This window comes from Drosophila pseudoobscura, chromosome X (genome assembly GCF_009870125.1).
Source record: "Drosophila pseudoobscura strain MV-25-SWS-2005 chromosome X, UCI_Dpse_MV25, whole genome shotgun sequence".
NCBI classification, from domain to species: domain Eukaryota; kingdom Metazoa; phylum Arthropoda; class Insecta; order Diptera; family Drosophilidae; genus Drosophila; species Drosophila pseudoobscura.
In genome coordinates, this window is record NC_046683.1 from 6784672 (window position 1) to 6808720 (window position 24049).

Genomic DNA, 24049 nt, shown 5'->3' on the forward strand with positions numbered 1-24049 from the left:
ACTCCCCTCATCCCCCGTCTGACCGATGGATGGCTGCGGTCGGTCCGCTGATAGATCTCAGCCTCATTCCCCATCACTCACCAAGAGCAGAACATTACACTGTCCAACATGGATGAGAGTCGCTATGACGAGATGTTTTCTGCATCTCAACCCATATTCCACTGTGCCTGAACTCCCACTCTCTAATCCCCATTCGACTGCTCCTACACTCGCAATCCCAATCCCATTGCTCGTGGAGTTCTAACCCCACTGTTTGTGCACTCTCCGCCCAAATCTGCCTGCACCACCCATCCCATCCCTGCTTCAACCCCTGCAGCCCACTGTGCCTTAACCCCTTCCTCAACAACCGCAGGGCCACGAAGACGACGCATTGTCTGGAATGAAATGGAATGGCGGCTCTGGTGCGCTGGAAGGGAGTGGGACAGAATGGTGTGGAATTGGAGCCTGTGACAGTGGAGCGCCTGGAAAAGGAGAATACTTTTTAAATGCATTTCCCAGTAAAACAAAAAACAACAACAAAAAATCAACCGAAAATATGCCGAAAACAAAATTAAAGATACAACAAAAACTTCAAAAGCAACAACAACAACAAAAGGTGTTCGTGTGTCTGTGTGTGTGTGTGTTGAAAATGAAAATCAAAAGAATTCCACTTTTTTTTAGACCCCGTCGGCTTCTAAATCGATTTATCAAAAACAAAACAAAAAACCTAAGAAGAAGAAGCAGAATCAGAATAAGAAGAAGTGGAGGTAAAAAAAAAGGCGGAAAAGACGAAGGAAAAGAGATAAAAATTGAATATAAAAAAAGGTAACGTACAAATCGAAGAGCCCATACACACAATAGATGCACACACACACACACACACACACTCAGACACCCACGGGGGCACACACTTGGATGGGGAGACCGACAGACGAACGGACGGACGAACGGACGGACGGAACGACAGGCCCATGAATTGATTAAAAAGTTGAAAACAAAAAAATAACAAAAAAGAAGGCTTATGCCGATGATCGAAACTAGATACCCTTGCAGATCGATCGCATCGACTGAATCTCTCTATGATATAATGGATCCGATCGGTACTATTTTAGCTGTTTTATTCTTTCGAAACGTACAAGTACATATTTTCCCGGTAATATGTACCCTTTATCCCTTCCTTGCGTTACAAATACCTAATCAAAGTGTTAATACCCTCTTTGGAAAAGGGTATACAAAAACTAAAGTGGGAAACGGGTAGGGAAAGGGGAAAGGGAAAAGGGGAAAGGGCGCGGCAGTCAGCAACGAAGACGAAGGCACAGCCAAACGACGTGCTGGGGCACTTATGATCTCTGATCGGGCGAGACTATAGGGCTCCGACGGGGTAGCGTTGGACGAGTGGAGCAGGGGAGTTGGAGAGGGGGACAGCTCTCAAGCGAACGAGGGCCTCAGGTTGGGGCCTGACCAACGCTGCCGCCGTGCTGTCTGCGTTTGAATAAGCCCACACAAACACACAGACACACACGCGAGCGCAGCGCGCAATAGAGGGAGAGCCAGAGAGAGAAAGAGATCGCGAGAGCGAGAGAAAGAGAGAGAGTGAGGGATCAGAGGAGCCAGATGAGAGTGTGGTGGACCAGGAGAAACGGAGAGTGGGAGATCAGGAGGCCGTGGAAGGGAACAGAAAGAGCCACAAACTGATGAAACAGGAGAGCGGACAGGCAGCGCAAAATGAAGTATACCCAGCGTTGTGGATACACCAGCGTTAAGGATACTCCCCAGGACTCCATCAGCACTTACGAAATAAAATGAAATTGTCAACAGGAAATTCTTTACCTATGATCAAGCACGCCCGCCCCACACTCACCTAACCAATGACTAAGCGAAGAGCACTCTACTCGTAACTAGAAACAACAACAAAAACTAGAAGAAAATGCCAGGCTCCGTTGACCGAATCTTCACATACCCTTGCAGATTGTTGTAGTATTATATAACCATTCGGTCATATTTGGTTGAGTTACAGGCATACAAATGAACATAGATATTGTACTATATATACTATATACTGAATCGATCTTGGGGACTCTCGTAATTTCTGCATTTCGGCTTTCAATGATCCAGAATAGAGGTACATATATGCACGATTTATAGAGTTTACAACTCTTATCTGTGCACCATAATTATACATACGTACATGTACCCTCAGTAAGGGTATAGAACTACATAGTCCCCGCTTCCAATAGTGCGATGCGATCCGGGGTCTTATCAGGCGATAACATCAAACAAAGGCAATTCAAGTGCTAAATTCTATTTGTTGGCGGCCCAATAAAAAATCGATTTTGTAAACAGTTTTCTTTTACGAGTACATGTATGTATTTTCTTTGTTTTTTCCTGTTTTTAATTTTTTTCAAGAATTACAAAGTGCAACAAACGTGGAAGATAGATGAATAAGTACCAGCGGAATCCAATCCCACAATCGTACGAGTGCGAGTGCGAGTGCGAGTATCTGTGCCTCATATCTGGCACTATCTGTCAGGGCCTTTGTTCTGGGGGGGAACCGAACACGAAGTGCCGCCTCACCCGTTTATCGGTGGCATATATTTCAAGCTCCAATCTGTAGCGCTACTGCTGGACTATCCATTGACTGAATAGTGATATCTTGTTGATATTTGACCCCCTTTCCCTGTGAAAATCCGCGGTTTAATCACGTTTCGGATACGTTTCATTTTTAAGGCTATCGATTATGTAAAAACAGCTATCGGGCTCTTGGTGTCGATCGGTTTTCGATTCTTGTCACCGATAAAAAGCGCTTAATTTTTGGGTTGGATATTTTCAAGGTTCCGGATGGGGCTTACTGGGAATGTGGTGCGCTCTGCCATATTCATTTTCAGTTCTCATTCTCACTGTTTTGCCCTCTTCTTGTACTTCGTTCCCCACAATCATAACGATTCACAATGCCAGCATTAAGGATCGGTCGCTGCACGACGACGCTCCCTGGTCCCCCGTCCAATTCCAGGTAACTACGATTCCGCAGCGGACTCAGGCGCCTAATGGATAGTTCTTCTTGGAAAAGAAAGCGGCCTGCCAAAGCTCAAAGCCAGCCACAAAAAGCCAACGTCATGGGTACGGACAACGTTGTCGTTGTCGTTCCAGGCACCTTGGTCGACGCTCCCCTCCCTTCCTACCTTCCCCCAACCCCCATTCCTCTTGACAGCCTGTTGCCTGCCCCTGCATCTGCCCCTTGTCATAGTAGCCTGTTGCCTGCCCCTATGGGCCAGACATTGGGCCGCCGTTGTCGTCGTTGTCGTTGTTTTTGCTGTTGCTGCACTGAAAAAGCTGAAAGATAGTTTCGTATCTACGGGTCGGATTGTGTGTATTATTTCTTATAAATTAAATTTTGTATATCGTTTTGATGCTTAGTGGATGACCATTCTAAGATCGAATCAATTATTTTTTATGCACATTTATATAATGATATAACTAAATCTAGATGGCTTTAAACAATCTCATAATCTCCTTCTACATATGTAATATAATAGTAAAATATTCCAGAGCTAATTTTAAAGCATTCATCCCACAAAAATCTCAATCAGCTGAGGAAGGGACCACATGGAAGCTCTGCTCCAATCCATATTTCTTATGGGATCAATAGAATCCAGTTCTAAACTATAAGGATCTTGGAGGAGGTTCTCCAAAAGGCCTCGAAGATTGCACTAAAGGTAAATATATTTTATTTCTCATTTGATTGAATCTATAAAATGGTACAAGTTACGATTGAGAGAATTGCATTTTCTTTCAGTGTATCGGAAGGCGCATTTTTATGCGCGCTGACCAAAAGGAACATATATATGTATGTGTGTGTGTGTGTGTGCGAGTGTAGGAGCAGAAGGAGATGAAGATGGAGAAGGAGGTGCTCTGTGGCGGTGGCTGGAGTTAGGGGCCCAGGGCTGCGGCAGGCAGTACTCATACACATGCGAAAGGCGATGCGCGAAGGCAAAACTTTTATTAACTTTTCCAAGAAATGGAATTTCTTGGATCCTTGTGGTGTGCCCTCCTCTGCCTGTTGCTGTTGCCTGTTTTCGCTTCGCTTGGCCTGACTTTTAATGCTGCTGCGCCTCTGCCTCTGCCTCCGCCCTTCCTCTGCAACGCCACAGCTTCACATACACACACATGTACTGCCATGAGCTTCAGGTGTTCTCTCCTGTTTCTTTTGTGCCTTTGCCTTTGCTTTTGCTCTTGCTTTTGCCTTTGCCTTTGCCTTGGACCAGCGCTAGTTAGCCGCAGTCGCAGTCGTTTTCGTTGTTTCTGTTGCTGTTGCTGTTGCCGTTGCCATGGCTGTCGACGTCTCTGCTGTGGTTGCGGTTGCAGTTTCGCGGCATTCTTTCGCTGGCCAAAGGGTGGAGCTGTGTGTGTGTGCGGGGTGCAGTGTGGGGTCGAGAGGAGGGTCCGTCGTCAATTTGAGTCAATTTCTGTTTTGCAGTCGAACGTGAACGAAGCGCATAAATAACGTAAAACAAAACAAGAAGAAGAAGATGTAGAAGAATCAGAAAGGCAGAAGCAGAATTCGAGGCACAAGAAGAAGCAGAACCAGAAGAAACAGGAATGAAATTCTATCTTCGGGTTTCGAAGTTTCTGCTACCCTAACCTCAGTGCTCCACATTATGAGGTCTGACTCCATTTAACAGAAAAAACTGCGGAACATCATATTCAATCAAGTTCATCAATCTTTTTCATATACATAAACTGTTGCTCCTGTATCTCATCCTTACAATGATCTCGTGTATCTTTAGAATTGTAGGGGAATTTATATTTACGGCTTTGCGAAATTCTGTTGGTCTAAGCTCCAACTTTTTACAAAGCAACAAGCTTGAATAGCCTTTTTCATTGTACAAATAGCCCTATAGAATAAATATTGAAAATACATATATTTAGAAATAATGTATAAAAAGAACTCTTAAAACTATAGACATTGGAGGATGATAAGAAAATTAGATTGATAATGGTCCTCCCTTCTTTGCATTGCAAACATTTGGTCGAAATCATCATGTCCACGGAAATGGGTACTAGAAGAATCAGCAGTAGCAGAAGAGGGAGCCAAGGCAGAAGAAGCAGGCGCTGCCTGGTCTGCCTGGGGCCTGCGCCTTCCTTCATATTGGGAGCCCTCCAATACCACTACCAACACACTCGCACTCACACACACACACAAATGCACATGCACATGAGACAGAACCACAGAAAACGCAGCGGATATAAAGGACAGAGACACCAGCGGACGCCTACGTGCTTTGGCAGCGGCAACAAAAACGATGCAGCTGTGCACAGCAGGAACACGGGGGATCAGAAGGGGGGAAAGAGGAGCGACGCGACTGTAGCAGCGGGGCAATCGAAGACGCTGGCGCACTCTGGCAGACATACTGGCAGGCGGCTCTTCCTCTTCTCCTTCCCCTTCATCATCCAACCCACAAAAGCAGCATAAAGCGAGCGCCACACTGTACACTGCACATGTGTGTGTGAGTGAATGAGCGCGCGCGTGAGTGTCAATGTGGGGAGAGAGATAGAGTGAGAGAGGAGCCAGTGCTTAGTGTCTCTCTTCCTCTTCTGCTCACGTTGCTGCTGCCACTGCTACTGCTGTTTCCCCCCTCCACAGACACTGCTGCTACTCCGGCTGCTGATGTGTGTATATGTGTGAGGCATTTGTATTTTTAGTACAAGATTGTTGTTTAAACAAACAGGTTTTTTTTACACCGCAGCACATACATAACTCGTCTGTCGAGCTGACCGAACCGAGCCGAACCGAACCGCACCGCTCCTCCCTGTCATGCCCCCTGCCCTTCCTTCTGCCTATCAAGCAGCGCCACATTGTATGCCGGCTTTGGCTGTCGGCTCGACACCGACACCGACGCCTCCGCTTGCAGTAGGCTGCGCTGCGCTGCGCTGTTGTCGATTTTCAATTGGAAAGATGTCGAACGTCGGCAGACAGAGCGGCAGTCCGTCCCGTCGGTCAGGCCGAAGGGTGAGTGATCGGTGGAGGGAGACAAGAGCGAAGAACAGCGGAGCTTAGCTAATTTTCCATGGCCCAGCCCTGGCGCCAGCACAGTCGTGTCTATATTGGTTAGAGTGCAGCCCTGGCAATGCGACGATCTGCTTGGATCTCCTCTGTCCTCCTCTGCTTTTGCTTTGCTTTACCTCTGCTCTTGCTCTGCTCTACCTCTGCTATGATTTGCTTTACATCTGCTCCGCTCTTCTCTTCGCTGCTGTGGCTGCGCTGCCATCGGTTCTTCGGCTCGGTTCGGACCAACAGGTTGAGGTTGGTTGGGCCACAGGAAACAGCTACCCTCCGCTGCCCCTCCTGATCGAGGCACGCCGCCAAAAAAAGCATCATCGCTCATCTCTGCGCTGGGAAAAGGGGAAAGGGACAAGGGAATTGCGATAAGCATTGGTACGGGCGAGGAAGGGAATTACGATGAGCAAAGGTGTGGGCGCGGGCGGGTGGAGGCCCATCCGGGGCGATGATGCTATGCGCATTTCTTGTTAAGAAAAAAACGCGCACCTTTTGGTGTGAAATTCCACTGTAAATAACTGAGTGATCGTTTGTTGGGTGGGGGTTTTGGGGTTGAGGTAGAGAATGCAGCAGCCATATTGAAGTTGTGCGCAGAGCTTTTGTTCAGAGAGCTTTCAATGGCTTCCAGGCAGGATCGTTCGATTGGGCAAGGAAAGCTGCGATGTTAAATGAGCTTTTGCCACGTTCACACTGACGGGAATGACGCATGAAAGCTACGCGATGCTGTGCCCGGCGCCTCAACGTCTGCGTTGGCGGCAAAGGCAGCAGCGCTGTTTAGGCATCTGCTCCCACTGTACCGCACAGTGGCGGCACATCGGCAAGGTGTACCTCTGAAGCTAATGTTATTTAATTTATTTTCGTATTCACACATTATTGTTGTTGCTGTAGCTGTGACAGCGACAGCGACAGCGACAAGTGACGAATGGTTCGTCCAAGAGCGAGTGAGATGGCTATGGGGGCAGACATGGGGCAGCAAGCGCCAAAAAGCAGTTTCCGCAGTGTGCATGTGTGTGTGGTCGAGAGAGAGAGAGAGAATGAACGTGTCGGAGAATGAATGCTAGAACTCGTTCGCTGTTCTGCCAGGCACGTAGGTTGTTGCTGTCGGGAGAGGGGGAGTCGGAGGTAGCGTTCATCCAGCTTGAAGTTCATTTGCAGTCGTCGCTCTGTCTGCCGCTCGTTCGTTCGCTCGTTCGTTTCTGTCTCTGCGAGAGTGAGTGTGAGTGTGTGTGTTCCACAGAAAGAGAGACAGAGATAAAGAGAGCACGCCATAGACAGGTACCCCACCAACATAGTGAGAGCGACTGAAGTTCGGCAACGCCGCACTGTGATCGCTACCAGACAGAATGTCGCCAGTTCATGCTACGCTGCCAGACATACTGTCGTCTTTGTTGTTGCTGCCGCTGCCATTGCTGCTGCTGTTGCTGCGGCCGCCGTTGTTGTTGCTGCTGCTGTTGCTGTCGTCTTTTCACACGCTGCGCCCCGCCAACGCCAAAGCCGACCCGACCCGACTCGACTCGACCATTACCCATTGCGATCGCTCTTCATTCCCTCTCCCTCACCCTGCCGCTGACAACCCTTTTATTGCAGTGGTACTCCCCCCGCCCCTTTTTGCTGTGATTTCTTTTTCGTTGCTTTTGTTTTTGCAAGCATGTGCACTCCCTCCTACTCGCCCCCTCAAGCAACGCATACACACACACACACACTTATACATAGAGGCGTGTGCAGTACGGTTGTGTGTTTGCGTGTGTGTATGGGTGCTTGTCTATGTGGAGAACGCGACCTCGACTTTGGCAACTGATCGATCGACTGCCCCACGTAACCGGCCAACAACAACTAACTAACGCTCTGGTCTCCCCCTCCCCCTGCTCCACATCTACCCTTCTATCCGCTGCCCCTTGCCCACTGCTCGAAGGGGCGGCTATCGCTTGCCTCTTGCGGAATGCGACTCGGCTCGGTAATTTTCCATCGGGCTATAGCCTATACAACGGTGTGTGAATGTATCCTATGGATATGGGATGCAACATATTGATCTATGGATATAGCCATAGCCATTCCTCGGCATGCTCATACAAGAAAGCTAAGGCGAGAGCAATGGGAAGTTGGAAATATTCAGAACACACGTACGGGTACATCCATGTTTACCATCAGATATTGATACGGATCCTTTGTTTCTACTTTAGAGATCTATGGATATATGATTTCTGAATAGTTTGTAGAGATTTTAGTGGTTATAATACTCAAAATGTCATATATGTACATATATTCATGGACACTTCACAGAAACCTGGATTGGGAATAGAAAATGGATATGATAAATCTTGGGAAAGGGCCCATAGTTATTTCTCATGCAATCAGTGCTGGTATCCCTGAATCTCATGCTAACCCAATTAATGATTGAAGGCGCGCCTAGGTGAAAAAAGAAAGCTCTGGTCAAAAATGTAGTATCACTCATTAATGAGAGATCTCTAATTATACATCTAACATAAACACGTATATATGTATGGGATTTGAACCTCCTCCAGTCTGAATCTCATTCCAGCAGTCCCTCAACCAACCCTCTCGCCCATGTTTCCTTTTTATTTTCACATCTACGCTGATGGATTCTAAAGGTTACTGACTAACTAACTAAGTAGCTAAACTAACCTCGTCTCTAAATTAAGAAGTCGTGCGTGTGGAGCAGCACCATATTATAAGAAGCTTTATCCGGACTGGAACTGGACTATTTTATATGCAATTTGGACGAACTTCCTTAAAAAGGGATGTTCCTTCCTGGAGAAATAAATTCCTCGGAGCGAGATCTTCCTCGGAGCGAGATCTTTCCTTGGAAAGTACATTTCTAGGAGATAGATAATTTTTGAATAGACATCTTCCCTAATAAACAGCATTTATTATTGTAGAAAAGCGCTCTCTTTCCGTATACTCCCTTGAATATAAACATAATCACTTATCAAAGACAGGCGTCTCTTTAGAACTCCGCTTGTGTAAGATATGTATACCTGAACTGTCTCTGAATTCTATACCAATTTATGTAATTTATGGACTTTTTTTGAGTTCTCAATTCCCATTTCCAAGAATGATTTCTTCAGGATTCCAAATTTCTAGAAACTTTCTGCAGAAACTTGATGCTGGGTGGCGGTGGTTTCCCTTCTGTACTCGCGTACATAAAGCCTCGTGGCCATATAAGGCCATATTGTTTTTCAATGCTTTTGGGGGCCCCTCCTCACATACATAGTTGTGCTCGTACACATTTTTCATATAAAATGCACACATTGTATGCACTCTTTGTGTGTGTGTGTGGTTTTGGCCACATTTGCAACGAGATTCTGTCCAGTCAACATAAATTTAGAGCCCAAATGCTCGAATGTTTGGCTGTTCATGTGGATGTGCATGTGCGCCCTCAACAGTTCTTTCACTTTCATTTGCTTTTCCATTTCCCCATTCATTCCAATTTCCATACCCCGTTTCGGAACCCCCATCCGCTTTCAAATTCCACTTCGATAAGCAATAATTTCTGCCAGTTTCAGCGCGATGGCCGAATTTTTTTTCTTCGTGGAGACGCGCGTGTGGGTGGATGGCCAACGGTAGATCGTTGGGCAAGAGTTCTCTGATCTATTCTACTTAAGACTTAAGCTTTTGCACAATTTTCGGGTGTTTTTTTTTTGTGCAAACCTTTTTGATTTCGTCGAACACCCTATGGAGTGGGTAATTCGAATGGGTTCTGAAGTATGCCCATAACGATACAGACCTTATTATGAAATTTGTTCAGATCATAGCTTGGTAAGAGCTCAATGTACTATATAGCTAAAGGTACAATATATACATTCAGTATGCACATTTTTGAATTGATATTTCATTGAAAGAAGTCTGAATAATATGAAAAGGTAAGTAATTCCGTAATATTTCATTGATATACCTATACAAATTATTGGAATATAGAGGATTCATCTCTGAAATGGTCAAGAGTTAATTAATAATCGTTTCGAAATTAAATTTTCAATGCCCACATCGCTGGTTTCTGGAGAATCCTCGAAACCAGATTATAATTTGGTCTAAATAATGATGGAATTGCCCTGGAAGTAATGGAAATCCTAAAGAAATAAATGATATTGCGAAATCAAGACCATTTTCTGTCTCAAAGTCGTTGTTTGTGTTATGAAAACTGTTCAAAACCAAGACATAATCCGTATTCCCACTTAAACCCATTAGGAAAATTCGTTCTTCAGTAAAATTTAATGGGCTAAAATTTGTAAATATCTTGAGAGGGTATTTAAAAGTACTTCTTTGTTATCATAATATGGCATTGGTATTTCTGGAGGTATTTTATTATCTAGAGCGTCAATCGAAATATTAAAAAATCGTAAAGAAATATCTCGACAAATGGGTGGCATCTATATATCCGAGATAGATAATCCTCGGAGATTGTGCATCAAAATTGTGCAATTAGCTGTGAAAAACCAAGGCTCATGGAGACTGAAAGAAAAGCATGTGATTAACCATCGATGATTAGAGACGATCATTAGATGATTAGGGACGATCATTAGATGTTTTCACTATAAAACTCTGCATGATTCATAGCTTCATAGATTCGAAGATTCAGAGTGATATCTTTAAAAATAAATGCTTACCAAATTAAAAAGATCAGCAGATATGTTAATGATATTTTAAAAGTTAATACCTCGATAGATCACATAAATATAAAATGTTGAGTTAAATAATTGCTGATTTTCCAATGCAAAACATTTCTTAGAATTATTAAACTACCTACCTCTTGTGGCAATCTTTTTTACCTTAAAAATTCGATAATAAATCTATATTTTTTTACCGCTTTGAAAGTCTGAAAGGAAAAATCGAACGCAATCGCAGCATAGGGAAGAATGACATCAGAAAATCATATCCTAACCCCATCTGGGAGTTTGATTAGTAATCTCTGATATTGCGAATCTCTGAGAACTCATAACTGAAAGATCAGGAACAATGCCACTTGATATTTTTCTTTGTTGGAGGTTTTCCCGACAAGTGGCTCCTCTCCATCGACCTGCCTGGTTTGGTCCTCCGGGTTCTCGTACACGTTCTCTTGTTTTTTCTTCTTCCAGGGAATGGAATGTGAACCTGTCCAGGTCCGGGATGAGGGTCGCTCGCACCATGTGTTGCCGTTTTGGCCCAGCTTTAAAATGGGGCTTTCCCGCCAGTCGCAAACACACATGTGGTGTGCCTCTAACTTTGGCTTAGGTCTGCGCCTTGCCTCGACCTGAGGAACGCGTAGAGGATAGCCTCTGCTCGCCTCAGGATCGGATAGGATCGTATAGGATCGGTGTGCGAGAGTCAGTTCAATAACTTGACACGCCACATCATCGGGTGCAGGCCGTCGCATTTGTTTTGGATTTCCCGTCGGATTAAGCAACTTAGTGCACAATCCACAGCGCTGGCCTGCGTCCGTCCACTGTTTCCTTCAGTTCCGAGTGGCAGTGGAACGGTCAGCATGAGGGTCAGGTCAGGTCAGGTCTGTCCCGCTGTCCGGCTAATTGTAATCGTGGGAAAAACCAATCAGACGCAATACTCTCCGCCTGCGAGCCAGGGCCAGCCATCGTTCCAGGCCACTTTATTAGGGGACAATATTAGCGTAATCCACATTTAGGGTTTGTGTTAAGGGCCGTAAAGAACTTGGCTTGCATTTACGGCCGCACCATAAACCTTCATCCTTCTTCATCGAGGACTCTCGCCTCTGATCGACGACGTACCTGTTCGGCATTTTATCGACATCTTGAGTTTGGAATTAATGCGATCTTAGCTTTGATTCGATCGCAAGAAACGCACATCCTTGCATACGAATCGATAATCTTCGGGACATTTATCATAGCTGCCTAATGATCATACGGGATTTTGGGATCACAATGATGAATGGATCCATATCCGGTAGCTGTCAAATTGTCGAATTACGCATATCCTCAGCGATATTTTGGTGATTCAGATGGAGGAGCCCATAGCCATCGTCACCATCACCGGCACCGTCATCGCCACCGCAGGTGGCCATAATTTAGTCAGCGGCATGGCATATCTTTCGTTTAAAAAGTTAAATGAGTTGTAGACCTCATTAGATACGCACCCTTCGTACCCGCAGCAGTAGCCGTACCCCCGATACAATCTATCCATCCGTCTATCTATGAGCATTCTCTATATCTGGGGATTGAGTACGCGTGCGGCATGAGCAATCGGATGGTTATGCGGCTGCACAGTAGCCGGAGACATCGCCAACACCTGTCCATAAATCGCTCAGCTATTGTCTGTCCCATACCCAAATCCATTGGCATAGTAGAAGGTGTCTATCACACGGGGGACAACGTACACAAAATACTAATTATGAAATCTATGAGACCCGAACGCCGTTTGGCCGTAAATCAAATTCCGAATCCGAATCCAAATCCGAATGGAAGCCGGGTTCGGGTCCCATTTCGAAGGCGTTACATCGAAACCATTTTCGAGTATGGTTCGAGTACGGCCCAAAAGAACTCCCATAGCGGGAAGAAGAGAGAGATTAGTGATAAGCATCTGACGTGTGGCGCGATCGGTTGCATACCAAAGCACCAGGCCAGACGATACTTTGGAATGATTTGTGTCCCAGAGTCCCATGTCAGCGGGTTTACGTATTAGACAGGACATGTCTCTAACATAGGGGAGGAGGCCTTCCCTGATCTGTCGATGGATTAATGGCATAAGATCGGTGATAAGATTGCTTGGGGATATCTGTGTGAAGAGTGTAAGCCAGAGTTGTATATTTACTTGTTTTGGTATTATTGTGTTCTTAGAGATCCAGGACTCAAAAGATATACATAGTTTAAATTACCAGCTACTAGAGGACTTTAAGTCATTAATTCTGATTTTCTTTGAAAGCTAGTTTATTCTCTAACCTGTCCAGTAGGCACGCTACGGGTTTCCGTTAAGCGTGTCACTCGTCATACGGCCACATTGGTCCGTAAAGAAAATTGATTTTGTTAAACCTTGAATCATTCAGATTGTAATTTTCGTAGTATTTTTTAGATGGAACGATTGTTGAACCATATGAACCTCCAATCATATGGGGGTAACACCAAATGTCTTGAGTTAAATCTTACAGAGATCTTACCCTCAATCCTAGTCCCTATTCACTTGATAAGAGTTTAAAGATGGTAAGCAATAGCCGATCAACGCAAAAGTTATAGACCACAACTGTTTTCTGGCTAAATGTTCTCATTTTCCTTTCCCTTAATGATACAGAATCATGATAAGGATCCTTGATAAAAGTTTTTTAAGATATATGCTCCAGATCCCTGGCACTCACACTGTTTCCACCGAGTATATTGCTCTTGTTATCCATCCCCCTCTAAGTAATATACGTCCCCTCCAATATCACACTTTCCCAATGCCTACTGTACGTAGGATACCCCACTGGACGCTGGTTTGGTTACTGGTTCTGCTCTAATGTTGGGGTTGGGGTTCGGGTTTCGGTAAACTGTCTATGTAAATCCAATATTTGAAGTCAGATAACGAAAAAATTACAATCTACATATGGGTATGGCGAGCATAGTCATATTCTGGTTTGTTCAGATCTGTTCTGTCCAGGGGTTTGAGGTGGAAATGTTCTTCAGTGCGAGAGTTGTCGTTGTACTTCAAATGCGTGGGGGGGGGGGGGGGGAGGTGAGTGCATGGCTTGTATGTACAGAAGGGGTGTACTACGTCCTACGTCTCCGTCCCACGTCCAACGTCCCACAATCTGTGTGTGTTCTTGTAATGCGAGCATGCGAGTATTTTGGCTTCGTTTTGAATGCAGTTGCAGCTTTGGGCATTTCATTGAAAGTAAATATTTATGTAAATGCATACGAGTATGTACATACATACATATGTACATAGTATATACAAATACGAGTGCGATTGTGTTTGTATGCCAAGTCTTCCAAGTCTTGGAAGTCTCTGGTGCTTTTGCTGTCCCTATCGGTTTGCCCTGTTTTGTTTATGCCTTCGCGGTATGTTGCTGAAGTACAGTGGAGCTTCTGTGAATGAATTCTGATTGCCTTTGTATAAAGATACTTTGCCAGAGTGAATACCTCATACTTGCAGCGCATTGAAGGTGTCATTTCAGATCCTAAAAGGTGCGATCGATGTAGCTATAGCCATCGATTGAACGATCAAACTTTCCAGTGAACTTATGTGTATGATTCAGAATCGTATCAGTAGTTTGAGGGTTGTGGATGTACATTTGCTGTATAGAAGAGAGAGCGCCTAGTCTTCAATTTATAACTATTGATTAATCAAAATTTGATAATTCTGCAAGAATTTGTTTACTGAAATTTGTAGTACTCGAAATCCATTTCTTCGAGAAAATCGTTAATTTTACGATGCTTTTTTGATGATCATGTCAAAAGTTTTCAATTCGAGGTCCCGTATAACCAGTAGAAACCAAAAAGTAGTAGTCCCTAGAATCCGCGAACGCTTTAACCAAGGAAAGTGAATTATATTCCGATGTACGGTTGATGTACATTCCTACGTACAAACATATGAGGTGGAAGAAAGCCCCCAGCTTAAATCAGAACCATCACCCTTCGCCCAAACGACTACTTTTTACGTGTACATTAAACGTACATCAAATAAGGATGACGGTCAAGGGTTAAGGGTGAGCTTTGTCACTGTATTACCAGTGACAGTGATCACTGTAGTACGAGTATGTGCATGTGGCGTGGCTTTGGGATACCTACAATGCACGCGCACACATTGGCACACAAAAATCTATGTACAGCATTGAGAATCCATATCAGCACGGCCATAGACATACGCACATACGAATGTATATATCTATGTATGAATGTACATACATACATATGTACGAATGCATGCATGCAGCAGGAGGAACAATAACAAAATACAGCAGCAGCAAAAGTTTGTACGTACATTCGTACATACAGACATACATACATATGTACATACATACATCCATACATACAGTCACCATATAAAGGCAAACAAACGTGCGATGGTGAGGTGCGGTGCGGTGCGCCTGAGGCAGACCACTTGGCAGCGACAGCGACAGCGGCAGAGTCAGGCCAGACAGTCTGTCGCCAGAAAAATCCAAACTCACACAAACACAGGCGCATACACAGAGGGCGAGCGAGCGAGCGAGTGAGCGAGAGAGCACAGCGGTCGAAACGAGGGCATCAGCGGGAGGCATGGAGTGTGGCGAGGTGCGGTGGAATGGGCTGGCCAGCGCAGCAGCGGCGGCAGCAGAAAACGTCTACGTTGGCGTCAAAGCTGGCGTTGTCGGCGTCGCACTGCGCTCTCTGTGGACCCCAGGGGTTAGGGGCCCTGTTGCGGGGGCGGGAGCGGGGGGGCCTGGTATCTTAGGTTGAGAAATCGTTCGGAAAAAAGCGAAGCGCAAAGCAAAAGCAAAATTCCATTTAGATTATATGCTGCTGCGGCCGCTTCTGCTACGCTGCTTCTTCTTTCCTTTTGGTGGTGTTGGCACTTTTGACGAACGCGTCGGCGGTGCGACGGTGCGACGGTGCGACGGTTGGGAGGTGTTACAATACAGACACACAAGTACCACGTGTGCATGTGTGAGTGCATCGCCGCCACCGCTCACGCTGACGACGACGGCGACAGACTTGAGCGTGTGCATTGCCAGACCGTCCGGCGCGCCACAGCCGCCACATAACGTCATCGCCAGTTGGGACAGGGGCAGAGGCGGAGGCGGAGGCGTAGGCATTGGCAGAGGCAGAGGCAGAGGCGTAGTAGATGCAAGCAAATGCAGTTCAACAAGAAGGGTGTCGCCGGTTGATTCTGATCATGAATACGTATGTATACATATGTATGCATTTTAAGAACTGAAGGGATCGAAAATACAAGCCCCCTTTGCTAGAGAAACTAACCCCGCCAGTGACAATGACTTCGATTGGAGTACGAATTTTATCGCCCACGATTTCGGTGGTTTTTATTCTACTGTTTGCTTTCGATACCCTGTCATGCACTCACACACACACACGTATACAAGAGGTACTTGAGTTCTATGGATGCACCTCTCCTCCTCCTCCATTTCTTCCCCAGCCCGCAATCGAAAAATGTCGCTTTTCCAAACACTTTTGGAACATTTTTTGGGAGTACTCGTACTTCTATGAACTTAATTTGTAAGGCCAACAATCAAATCAATACATTATATCGATGATCATTAATTCATTCATTCAACCACAAAATCCTGTCCTATCTGCAGAGTCCTGGATACGGATAATGAGAGTACTATAGAATTAGTTTAAAATGTGTGTTCTTAGAGATCCTCAAAATTCCAATCTTAAAGTTGATTTGAAACTGGGAATCGGAATCCTATTGGAAGGCTGAATGAATTTTGATTTGGGGCTGCAACCTGATCCTTAGCAAAACTAAGCTCTGCCCTGTTCATGCCACATTCCTTCCCCACGAAGCAGAAGGATTATCAATCAAATTCCCCAAACCCTTCCTCTCTCTCTATCTCTCGGTCTCTCTGTCTCCTCCTCTTTTCCTTCCAAGATGTGTCAAATTCCATCATTTTCAGGAGCGGATATGTCCAGACAGTGGGTTGGAGCTTGTGTTTGGGGATAAATCAAGTCTCTGGGTTGGATATGGCATCGTATACCTCTCGTCAGTGTGCGGCTGCAGCAGTCAAACTGTACTAAAGATAGAACTGAACACGTTCTTACTGCCGCACACACAGATACACACTCACACAGAGGAACGCACACAGGAACAGACACAGACAGAGAGAGAGAGAGAGAAAGAGAGAGGGACAGTGGCAAAGACCATACAGGAAACGCGGACACCAACGGACAGTGGAACCAAAGGCACAGACAGACGGACAAACGGACGAGCGGACGGACAGACGGCGGGCGGACATGGCATAAGTGCATGCGGCCTCTGAAACTTAACACTCTTCTGGCTCTGGCTCTGTCTCTGTCTCTGTCTCTGGCTGTGAATATTAAAATACCCACTTAAGGCGCAACAACAGCCGAAGGAACAGAAACAGCAACAGCCCACAGCAAGAAGAAGTAACTAGAATTATACTAAGTAGTCGTCTGTCTACCGTACCCACACATATGGAGACCAAATCGAAATGATCAGACTTTGGCGCCCTTAAGTCTGGGTTGGAAATGGGATAGGGCTCTTGAACCCAGTAGAAGCAAGAGAAGCAAGACCAGATCCTATAGCTGCAACCACTCGACTGGCGCTCACCCGAGACACTCAAGTGGCCTGCCGGTTAGGGAAGGGAAGAAAGGGAAGCTTGTGTTGGGACTCGGGTAATCTTCATGGACATTAACTAATTGCCAGCCACAATTGGGATGGGCCTCGTTTCAAGTGCATCCGGCTGCTGTTGCTGCAGTGGATATTGCAGGGGAATATGCTCATACAAATTATATACATATGGGAAAATGGACATATATTTAAATTATTGTCATGCAAATATAAAGGATCCATTGAGTGCGTTTTAATTTCGTATTCGTATATTTCGTATATTTGGTAACATATTGGGCGAGGTTTGTGGAAATAAGATAATACTCATTCTAAACTTTAAAATTTAACGAATCAAATTCAAATTCTAGTTGCAGCGCGCCAAGAGTGTGACCACCCACCACAGGCTCATACGCAGAGCTGCATTCAACTATCAGCCATCGGAGTTGGCGATACTTTATGGTTGAGGTAGCAAAAGGTAGGGACTATGCAACATTTTCTTATAATGTTTACTTGTTACATATATTACAATCAATAATTGTAGACAAATGCAAATAAATAAAAAATGTATTTCATCAATCTATTAAGTCTAATTTTTGAAAATATCCTTGTCCCTCCTCGTTGGCGCGCAGCTCTAGCGATTATCCAGTCGATAGTATCGATAAGCCCAAAAAGCAGTTGGGCAGTTGAATCGGTTAGAATCGGTATACTCCATTGTAACACACTCATGTCTGATGCTATAACCTTTTTTGATTAAACCTTTTTTTATAAACAATACTATAAAAGAAACTCTTATTTCTGCCGATTAACTCAACTTGGTCTCCTGTTTAAATTAAGTGGGCTAAATTCGTTTTTATCGGTATATCTAAAAAATGAGGATAGAATATCCATGGCAAGAATATCCGTGCAAGTCTCGACGGGCATTGATGACTGGATGAGAATTTGGTCGAATACTTTGGTCCAGTCACCCATCGTTTTCCCCTTTTGTTCCACTTACTCATAATCCGCTAGCACAGAGAAAGGGTTCAAATGCCTCGAACAGCTTCTCCCTTCCGAAAGAACCCGAAAGAATCGCCTATTGGCGGGCATGAGGAGATCATGGACGTCCAGACGCCAAACGTCCAGCAGCAACAGGTCATGCTCGACCGAAAGAGAGCTCACAGAGGTCAAAAGAATCTTTCGTCAGAGCAGAAGCAGCGCGAAAACGAGCGGCAATAGGTTAAAGCCAAAAACGCGAATAGATGGATCAAGGCATCTGACACAAACGCGATGTACGTGATCAAAGACTTCTCATCAGGTTCACCGGTGTCCCTCTGGGAAAGACCATTAGGTGTTAGCTGCAGATCAAAGATTGTCTCTCGAGTGATGAAACGAACCTTGCGAACATGGGATGACTTCTTTTTCAACGCTGGAGCCCTTTCATGGAGATTCGCTTGTGGCGTGTAACCTGCTAGTAAATTCTAGCCACTCGAGGAGCTGCTGCTTCAGAGGATCTCAGCCTCCATTAGTTTGCCGCACAAGTTACTGCTTTTAGCAATAAAGTTTTTTCTACTTCGTACACAAAAAAAAAAGAAACAAATCCCGCTTATTTAATTACTTTAACTTTGAGTGTAAAACGAACGGAAAAGCCTTTTTACTGGATTTTTGAATTCGCCAATTGAGCAAAAAACAGCTGAGAAAAACATTTTATCGATTTCAGATTTCAGTATTTCATTGCATGGTGTGATTATTTGTATACGGTCACACTGCTGCTCACACATACTAGATAATACTGGAGACAACAGAAGTTTGGTTTTATTAAATAGGAGAGAATGTCTCGAATTTAAACAAAACTAGATAGCTTAATGTGATCATATGCAATGGATATGTTTCTCCACAATAGTTAAAACTTAATCCAGCAGCCACGGGGCAGCCGAAGCAGCAGGATCTGAAGCAACAAAAGCAACAGCAGCAACACCACAAAGAAAGGAAAACATCCACACACACACACATATCCACCGACTCTTGCATGTACACACACACCCACACAGCGCGGAAGAGCAAAGGAAAAACAAACACAAGCACATAGAACAGAGCTTTTCCAGAAATTGGGTCGCGTTTTTGTGTTGTTGTTTTTGGCAAATGTTATGGCAACTCTCGATGCGTGTATATGTGTTGGTGAGTATTCGCTCACCCCTGCGTGCAGCCAGGGGTTAATTGTCCACTAATTAATGCAGTTTTCGCCCCCTCTCTAATCGACTGTTGTTGCTGCTGCAGTTTGAGCGTTGCCCCGCCGGAGCAAAGAGCGCACAGTAGGAGCGACCCCAGGAGCAGAGCAAACCCCAGCCATTCCACCAAAAGGAGACCACCCAGTAGACCTTAGCCGCAGCCACAGCCTCACAGTCGATCCATCCAGCCACGTCCAGCCATGAGTGTCGTGGGCAAGCAATTGAATCCAGTGCAATCTTCCTCCGCCAGCACCGCCTCTGCTTCTGCGTCTGCCAGCACTGCTGCGGCGGCCGCCTCCGTCTCCGCCCCGGGCAGCGGTGATGGCAACGGCAGCAGCGGGGGGCCGATGGGAGCTGGAGCTGCTGCTAATGCTGGCGGAGTCGGTGCCGAGGGCAAGCGCAAGGAGGAGTCCAACGTCAGTCCCGAAGAGGTGCTGCACCTCACCAAGATCACGGACGACTACCTCTGCTCGGCCAATGCCAATGTGTTCGAAATAGACTTTACACGCTTCAAAATCCGCGATCTGGAGAGCGGTGCCGTGCTCTTTGAGATCGCCAAGCCACCCAGCGAGCAATTTCCGGACGGTCTGTCCGTGGAGGAGACAATGCTGGCCGCCGCCGAGGAGCTATCGCTTGACGACACTGCCGACCCCAATGCCGGACGCTATGTACGCTATCAGTTTACTCCGGCATTTCTCAACCTAAAAACTGTGGGCGCCACGTAAGTGTCTCCCCATATACATATATATGTATGTACATATAGGTCTCTATCATGGCTGCTAACCTTTGTTCCTTCCCCAGGGTGGAGTTCACTGTGGGCAGTCAGCCAGTGAACAATTTTCGAATGATAGAGCGCCACTTCTTCCGTGATCGCCTGCTGAAAACCTTTGACTTTGAGTTTGGCTACTGCATTCCGTATTCGAAGAACACTTGCGAGCACATCTACGAGTTTCCTAATCTTCCACCCGACCTAGGTAGGCAGTGGGGCGCCACTTTACATACATAAGTGCAGGCGCAGCAATGGGCTGCTGCCAAAAAAAAAGGGAAAAAGAGCTGAAATCTCTCCCTTCTCTCTGTGTTTGTGGGTCAAGGCTACAACATAGTGGAAGGCCCGACCTTTAGGGCGTGGAACTGCACTACTAACTCTCTCTCTCTCTCTCTCTCTTTCTCTACCTGTGATTGCAGTTGCTGAAATGATATCGAGCCCCTTTGAGACGCGCTCGGACAGCTTTTACTTTGTGGAGAATCGTCTTGTCATGCACAACAAGGCCGACTACGCCTACGATGGCGGCATTATCGTCTAAACAAACTACAAACCAAAAGCCACAAGCAAAACAAAAGCACAAAATACAAAAAAAATGAACAAAGAGAGAGAACTAGAGCAAAACTAATAACTAAACAAACAAAGCAAAATGAAGAACTAAGAAAAGCTGTGAGACAAAATCAATGACTTTCTCTCACACACAAAACACCTCTCATGTACACATACCACACACACACACACACACACCCGAACACACATCAAATTGAAGACATTATCAAAACCATTTTAGCCTTAGCACAAAAGTTTATACCCACCATTCCTGTTTGATGTTTGATGTATTGTATACACTCCACCACTCCAAGAACACACATCACACGACACCCACAGCCACACCATCTCGCACGCAGAACTGTGTTCATTTATGGATAATTTGTAACCTTTTGACTATATTATTTGTAAGTGCAATGTGATTTCCCCCTAATTTACATGTATTTATTCTTAGTTTGTAAGTAAAAACCACATACAAAAACAAAACAAAACAAAACCCACATATACACACGTATACACGTATATATTATATGCTTACACAAACACGGATAAACCCAAAAACAACAAGAGCAAAAAAAGAAATTCGAACACTTGCCTTGCTGTCAATTTTTTTGTATGCAGCATACGGGATACGGATTCTATCCAAGCTTCTTCATGGCATTCGTTTCGTGTCTGTGTAATGTATATTTTTTAACAACAAGAAAAAACGAAAACAAACAAACAAAAACATACAATCGAACTATACTTATGGAGAAAACGGAAAATCTGATCTGAAAATCATACGCCGAACAAGGATGAGAAATTAAATTACATTTTAAATGTAACAAAAAATAACCAGAAATTGAATGGAATTCTTTGATTAGTTAAGGGAACAGCTGTTCTGTGAAATAAGCTATTCATCCATCATGATTACGATTAGGAAGCATTTAGCTGAGGCTCTGATGCTATCAAAAAATTGTCAAACGATGCGACCTTCAGTCCGGCTGGACTTTGTCCCATCCAACTCTGCACTCAAAATTCCTTCTTAGATTCCTCTCTAATTAGAATTGAATTCTAATTATGTGTCATAAAGCTGATGCAAATAGTTTTTGAATAAGGTAAGGTATGGTGGGATTCGACAGAAGGAAGCGGATCCGAAGGCAAAAAGCTCAACAAAGTCTGGATGAGCTCCGAAAATAAGAGTCAGATCCTGGTATTTCAAAAAATATATGCGTATCCTAGAAATCTGATCTACATCTAACGAAAATAATGGCAATTGGACCTTAATAGAGATCAGGAATACTGCTGTATGCCGTTCTCTGTTTTTCTCTCATGATAGATATGCTGCTTATAAGATAATTAGTATCTGACAGGCGGAGGTATCTTATGTTCGGAGCATCCCAACAGGATGTTAAGTGCATTGATCATGCGCACCGTGTTGCAATGTACTGCTATCTCGTTCTATTTTATGCTGTTGTCCTCCTATGTTGAGCTCCTGTAAAACGATCGGAGATTTTCAAGAAGAAAACATTGTGTGCTTTGGTGTCTCTTTCTTATAAACTGCTTTGTACAATTTGAATCGCTAGAGAATCTCATGAGGCACTCAAAGGCCTGTTGAGAAATTCGGTGACAATTGATATGAACTGCTGCGGCTGTTCGAAGTGCACTAGATGGTGGGCATTCAGCCAATGGATTTCGGCATTGGGGAACATTTCCAGAATCTGCGGCCAGTCCTCGCGTCTGTTAAGGTAGGATGGAGGAGATAGATTAAGGAACAGTCGTAGAACATGGGCACAGCCGAACAAGCTTACTTCATGTATGGCGACTGAGTGCCGCAAATAAAGGTGGTTGGCCCCCGATACGGTGGCAGGGACGCAAAGTGTGATCGGTAGTCGTGAAAGCGTGGCAGGAATTCGTTCAGCAGCTTCGCATTGCAGGCCCACGAGAACCTGAAGGTAGGACAACGAAAGATGAAGATATTATATAGCTGCGGTGGACGCATTACTTACGCTCCAGTTTGGGGATCCTTCCTCAGATTTAGCATGATAAACTGCACAGTTTCACTCGAGTCGGTGGCCTTCAGCAGCTGCTGCTGGGCCAGCTTTCGTCCCTCGGACAAGGGCAGATCCGGCGAGAGGGAGAGATTAATCATGGCATCGAATATGCGCTGCATTTCGCCAGTGGAGCGGGGCACACGAATGGGAGAAATGTCAACGACAATTAGACGTTCCGTCATTTCCGGCTGCATTGGGTGTAGCGAAGAGTTCTTTTTAGTGGCTTCGTCTGGCGGGCATGCCGCGCACATACATACATACATGTGGGCAAAGAGCATCATTGAGCGACCGCCCATGCTGTGGCCCATCAGGCAGGCTTTTGTATAGGATCGCATCTCCAGGAAGCGGCGCACATCGTTCGACATTGACGGCGAGTTGTGGGTGGTTGTGTGAGGGCTTTCGCCATGATTCCGGGCATCCACTGTGTAGATCTGTACATGGAAGATTCACGTTTTCAGTTGATACAACACGCATTGGTGGGTGGTGTTAGGTGTCGTGCGTGCTCCACTAACCTTCCTGTTGGTCCGCTGGGCCAGGGCTTTGCTGATACCACGCCAATTCTGCTTGGAGCCGAACAGGCCGTGCATTGTGATGAGCGGTGCCTGGCTGGAGTCGCTGGTTTGGCCCTCAAACAGCTCGAAGCTCATGTCGATGGGACTGGATGCGTAGAGCCGCTGTGTCGCTCCGCAGAGTGGTGCTGTGGCCCAGGCAGTTGTTGGTGGGCATTTTGCGTTAAATCTGCAAATTTGCAGGAAACGTAACGTTTTCGCCAGCAGCATCGCTATTTGTGGAGGAGGAGGGGGGGACACTAGTGTTTGCAGGCCATAGCAAAATGAAAATACCAGAGGCTTAGATAAATTTATGATTGCATAATCCAACCATCATTGAAAAATCAAAATGTATTAGATTTACAGTGAATTTCTGTCTGTGAAGATCTTTTTTTGGCAAATTAATTGCCAAATATTTAATTCATTTGGAAAATAGTGCTGTTAGGCGCAAAAAGTCTGGCAGGGTGGCAGTACCAGTCGATAGATTTGCTCTCTGTTTTGTGGTGGTTTCATCGCAACGTTGCGTCGCATTACGTTTTATACCGTTGGGAGCATTCCATACTCTAGCGAAAAGTATATCATAGAATTGAGAAATGGTTTGTCATACCAGGCTCTAATAAATGCAACGATAGTTTGCTCAACTTTTTATTAAATCTTCTGCTTACAAAGACCAAGAATAGGCATTGGGATCTAGT

The 24049-nt window shown here is 45.2% G+C and overlaps 2 protein-coding genes across 2 annotated transcripts; one reads left to right on the forward strand and one right to left on the reverse strand.

Moving 5' to 3' along the window:
- Positions 1–18966: 18966 nt before the first annotated feature.
- On the forward strand, positions 18967–20881 carry unc-119 (unc-119 lipid binding chaperone). Its single transcript, XM_001355108.4, has 4 exons — positions 18967–19411; positions 19511–20182; positions 20263–20435; positions 20647–20881. The coding sequence occupies exons 2-4, from the start codon at positions 19662–19664 to the stop codon at positions 20763–20765; spliced, it is 813 nt and encodes a 270-aa protein (XP_001355144.1). The 5' UTR covers positions 18967–19411; positions 19511–19661; the 3' UTR covers positions 20766–20881.
- A 1404-nt stretch (positions 20882–22285) lies between these two features.
- LOC4814584 (protein ABHD11) lies at positions 22286–23818 on the reverse strand. The gene is made up of 5 exons (XM_001355107.4): positions 23319–23818; positions 23064–23237; positions 22762–22994; positions 22564–22701; positions 22286–22492 (listed from the first exon to the last, which is right to left on the reverse strand). Exons 1-5 carry the CDS (start codon positions 23583–23585, stop codon positions 22345–22347), a joined length of 960 nt encoding a protein of 319 aa, XP_001355143.3. The 5' UTR covers positions 23586–23818; the 3' UTR covers positions 22286–22344.
- Positions 23819–24049: the final 231 nt, after the last annotated feature.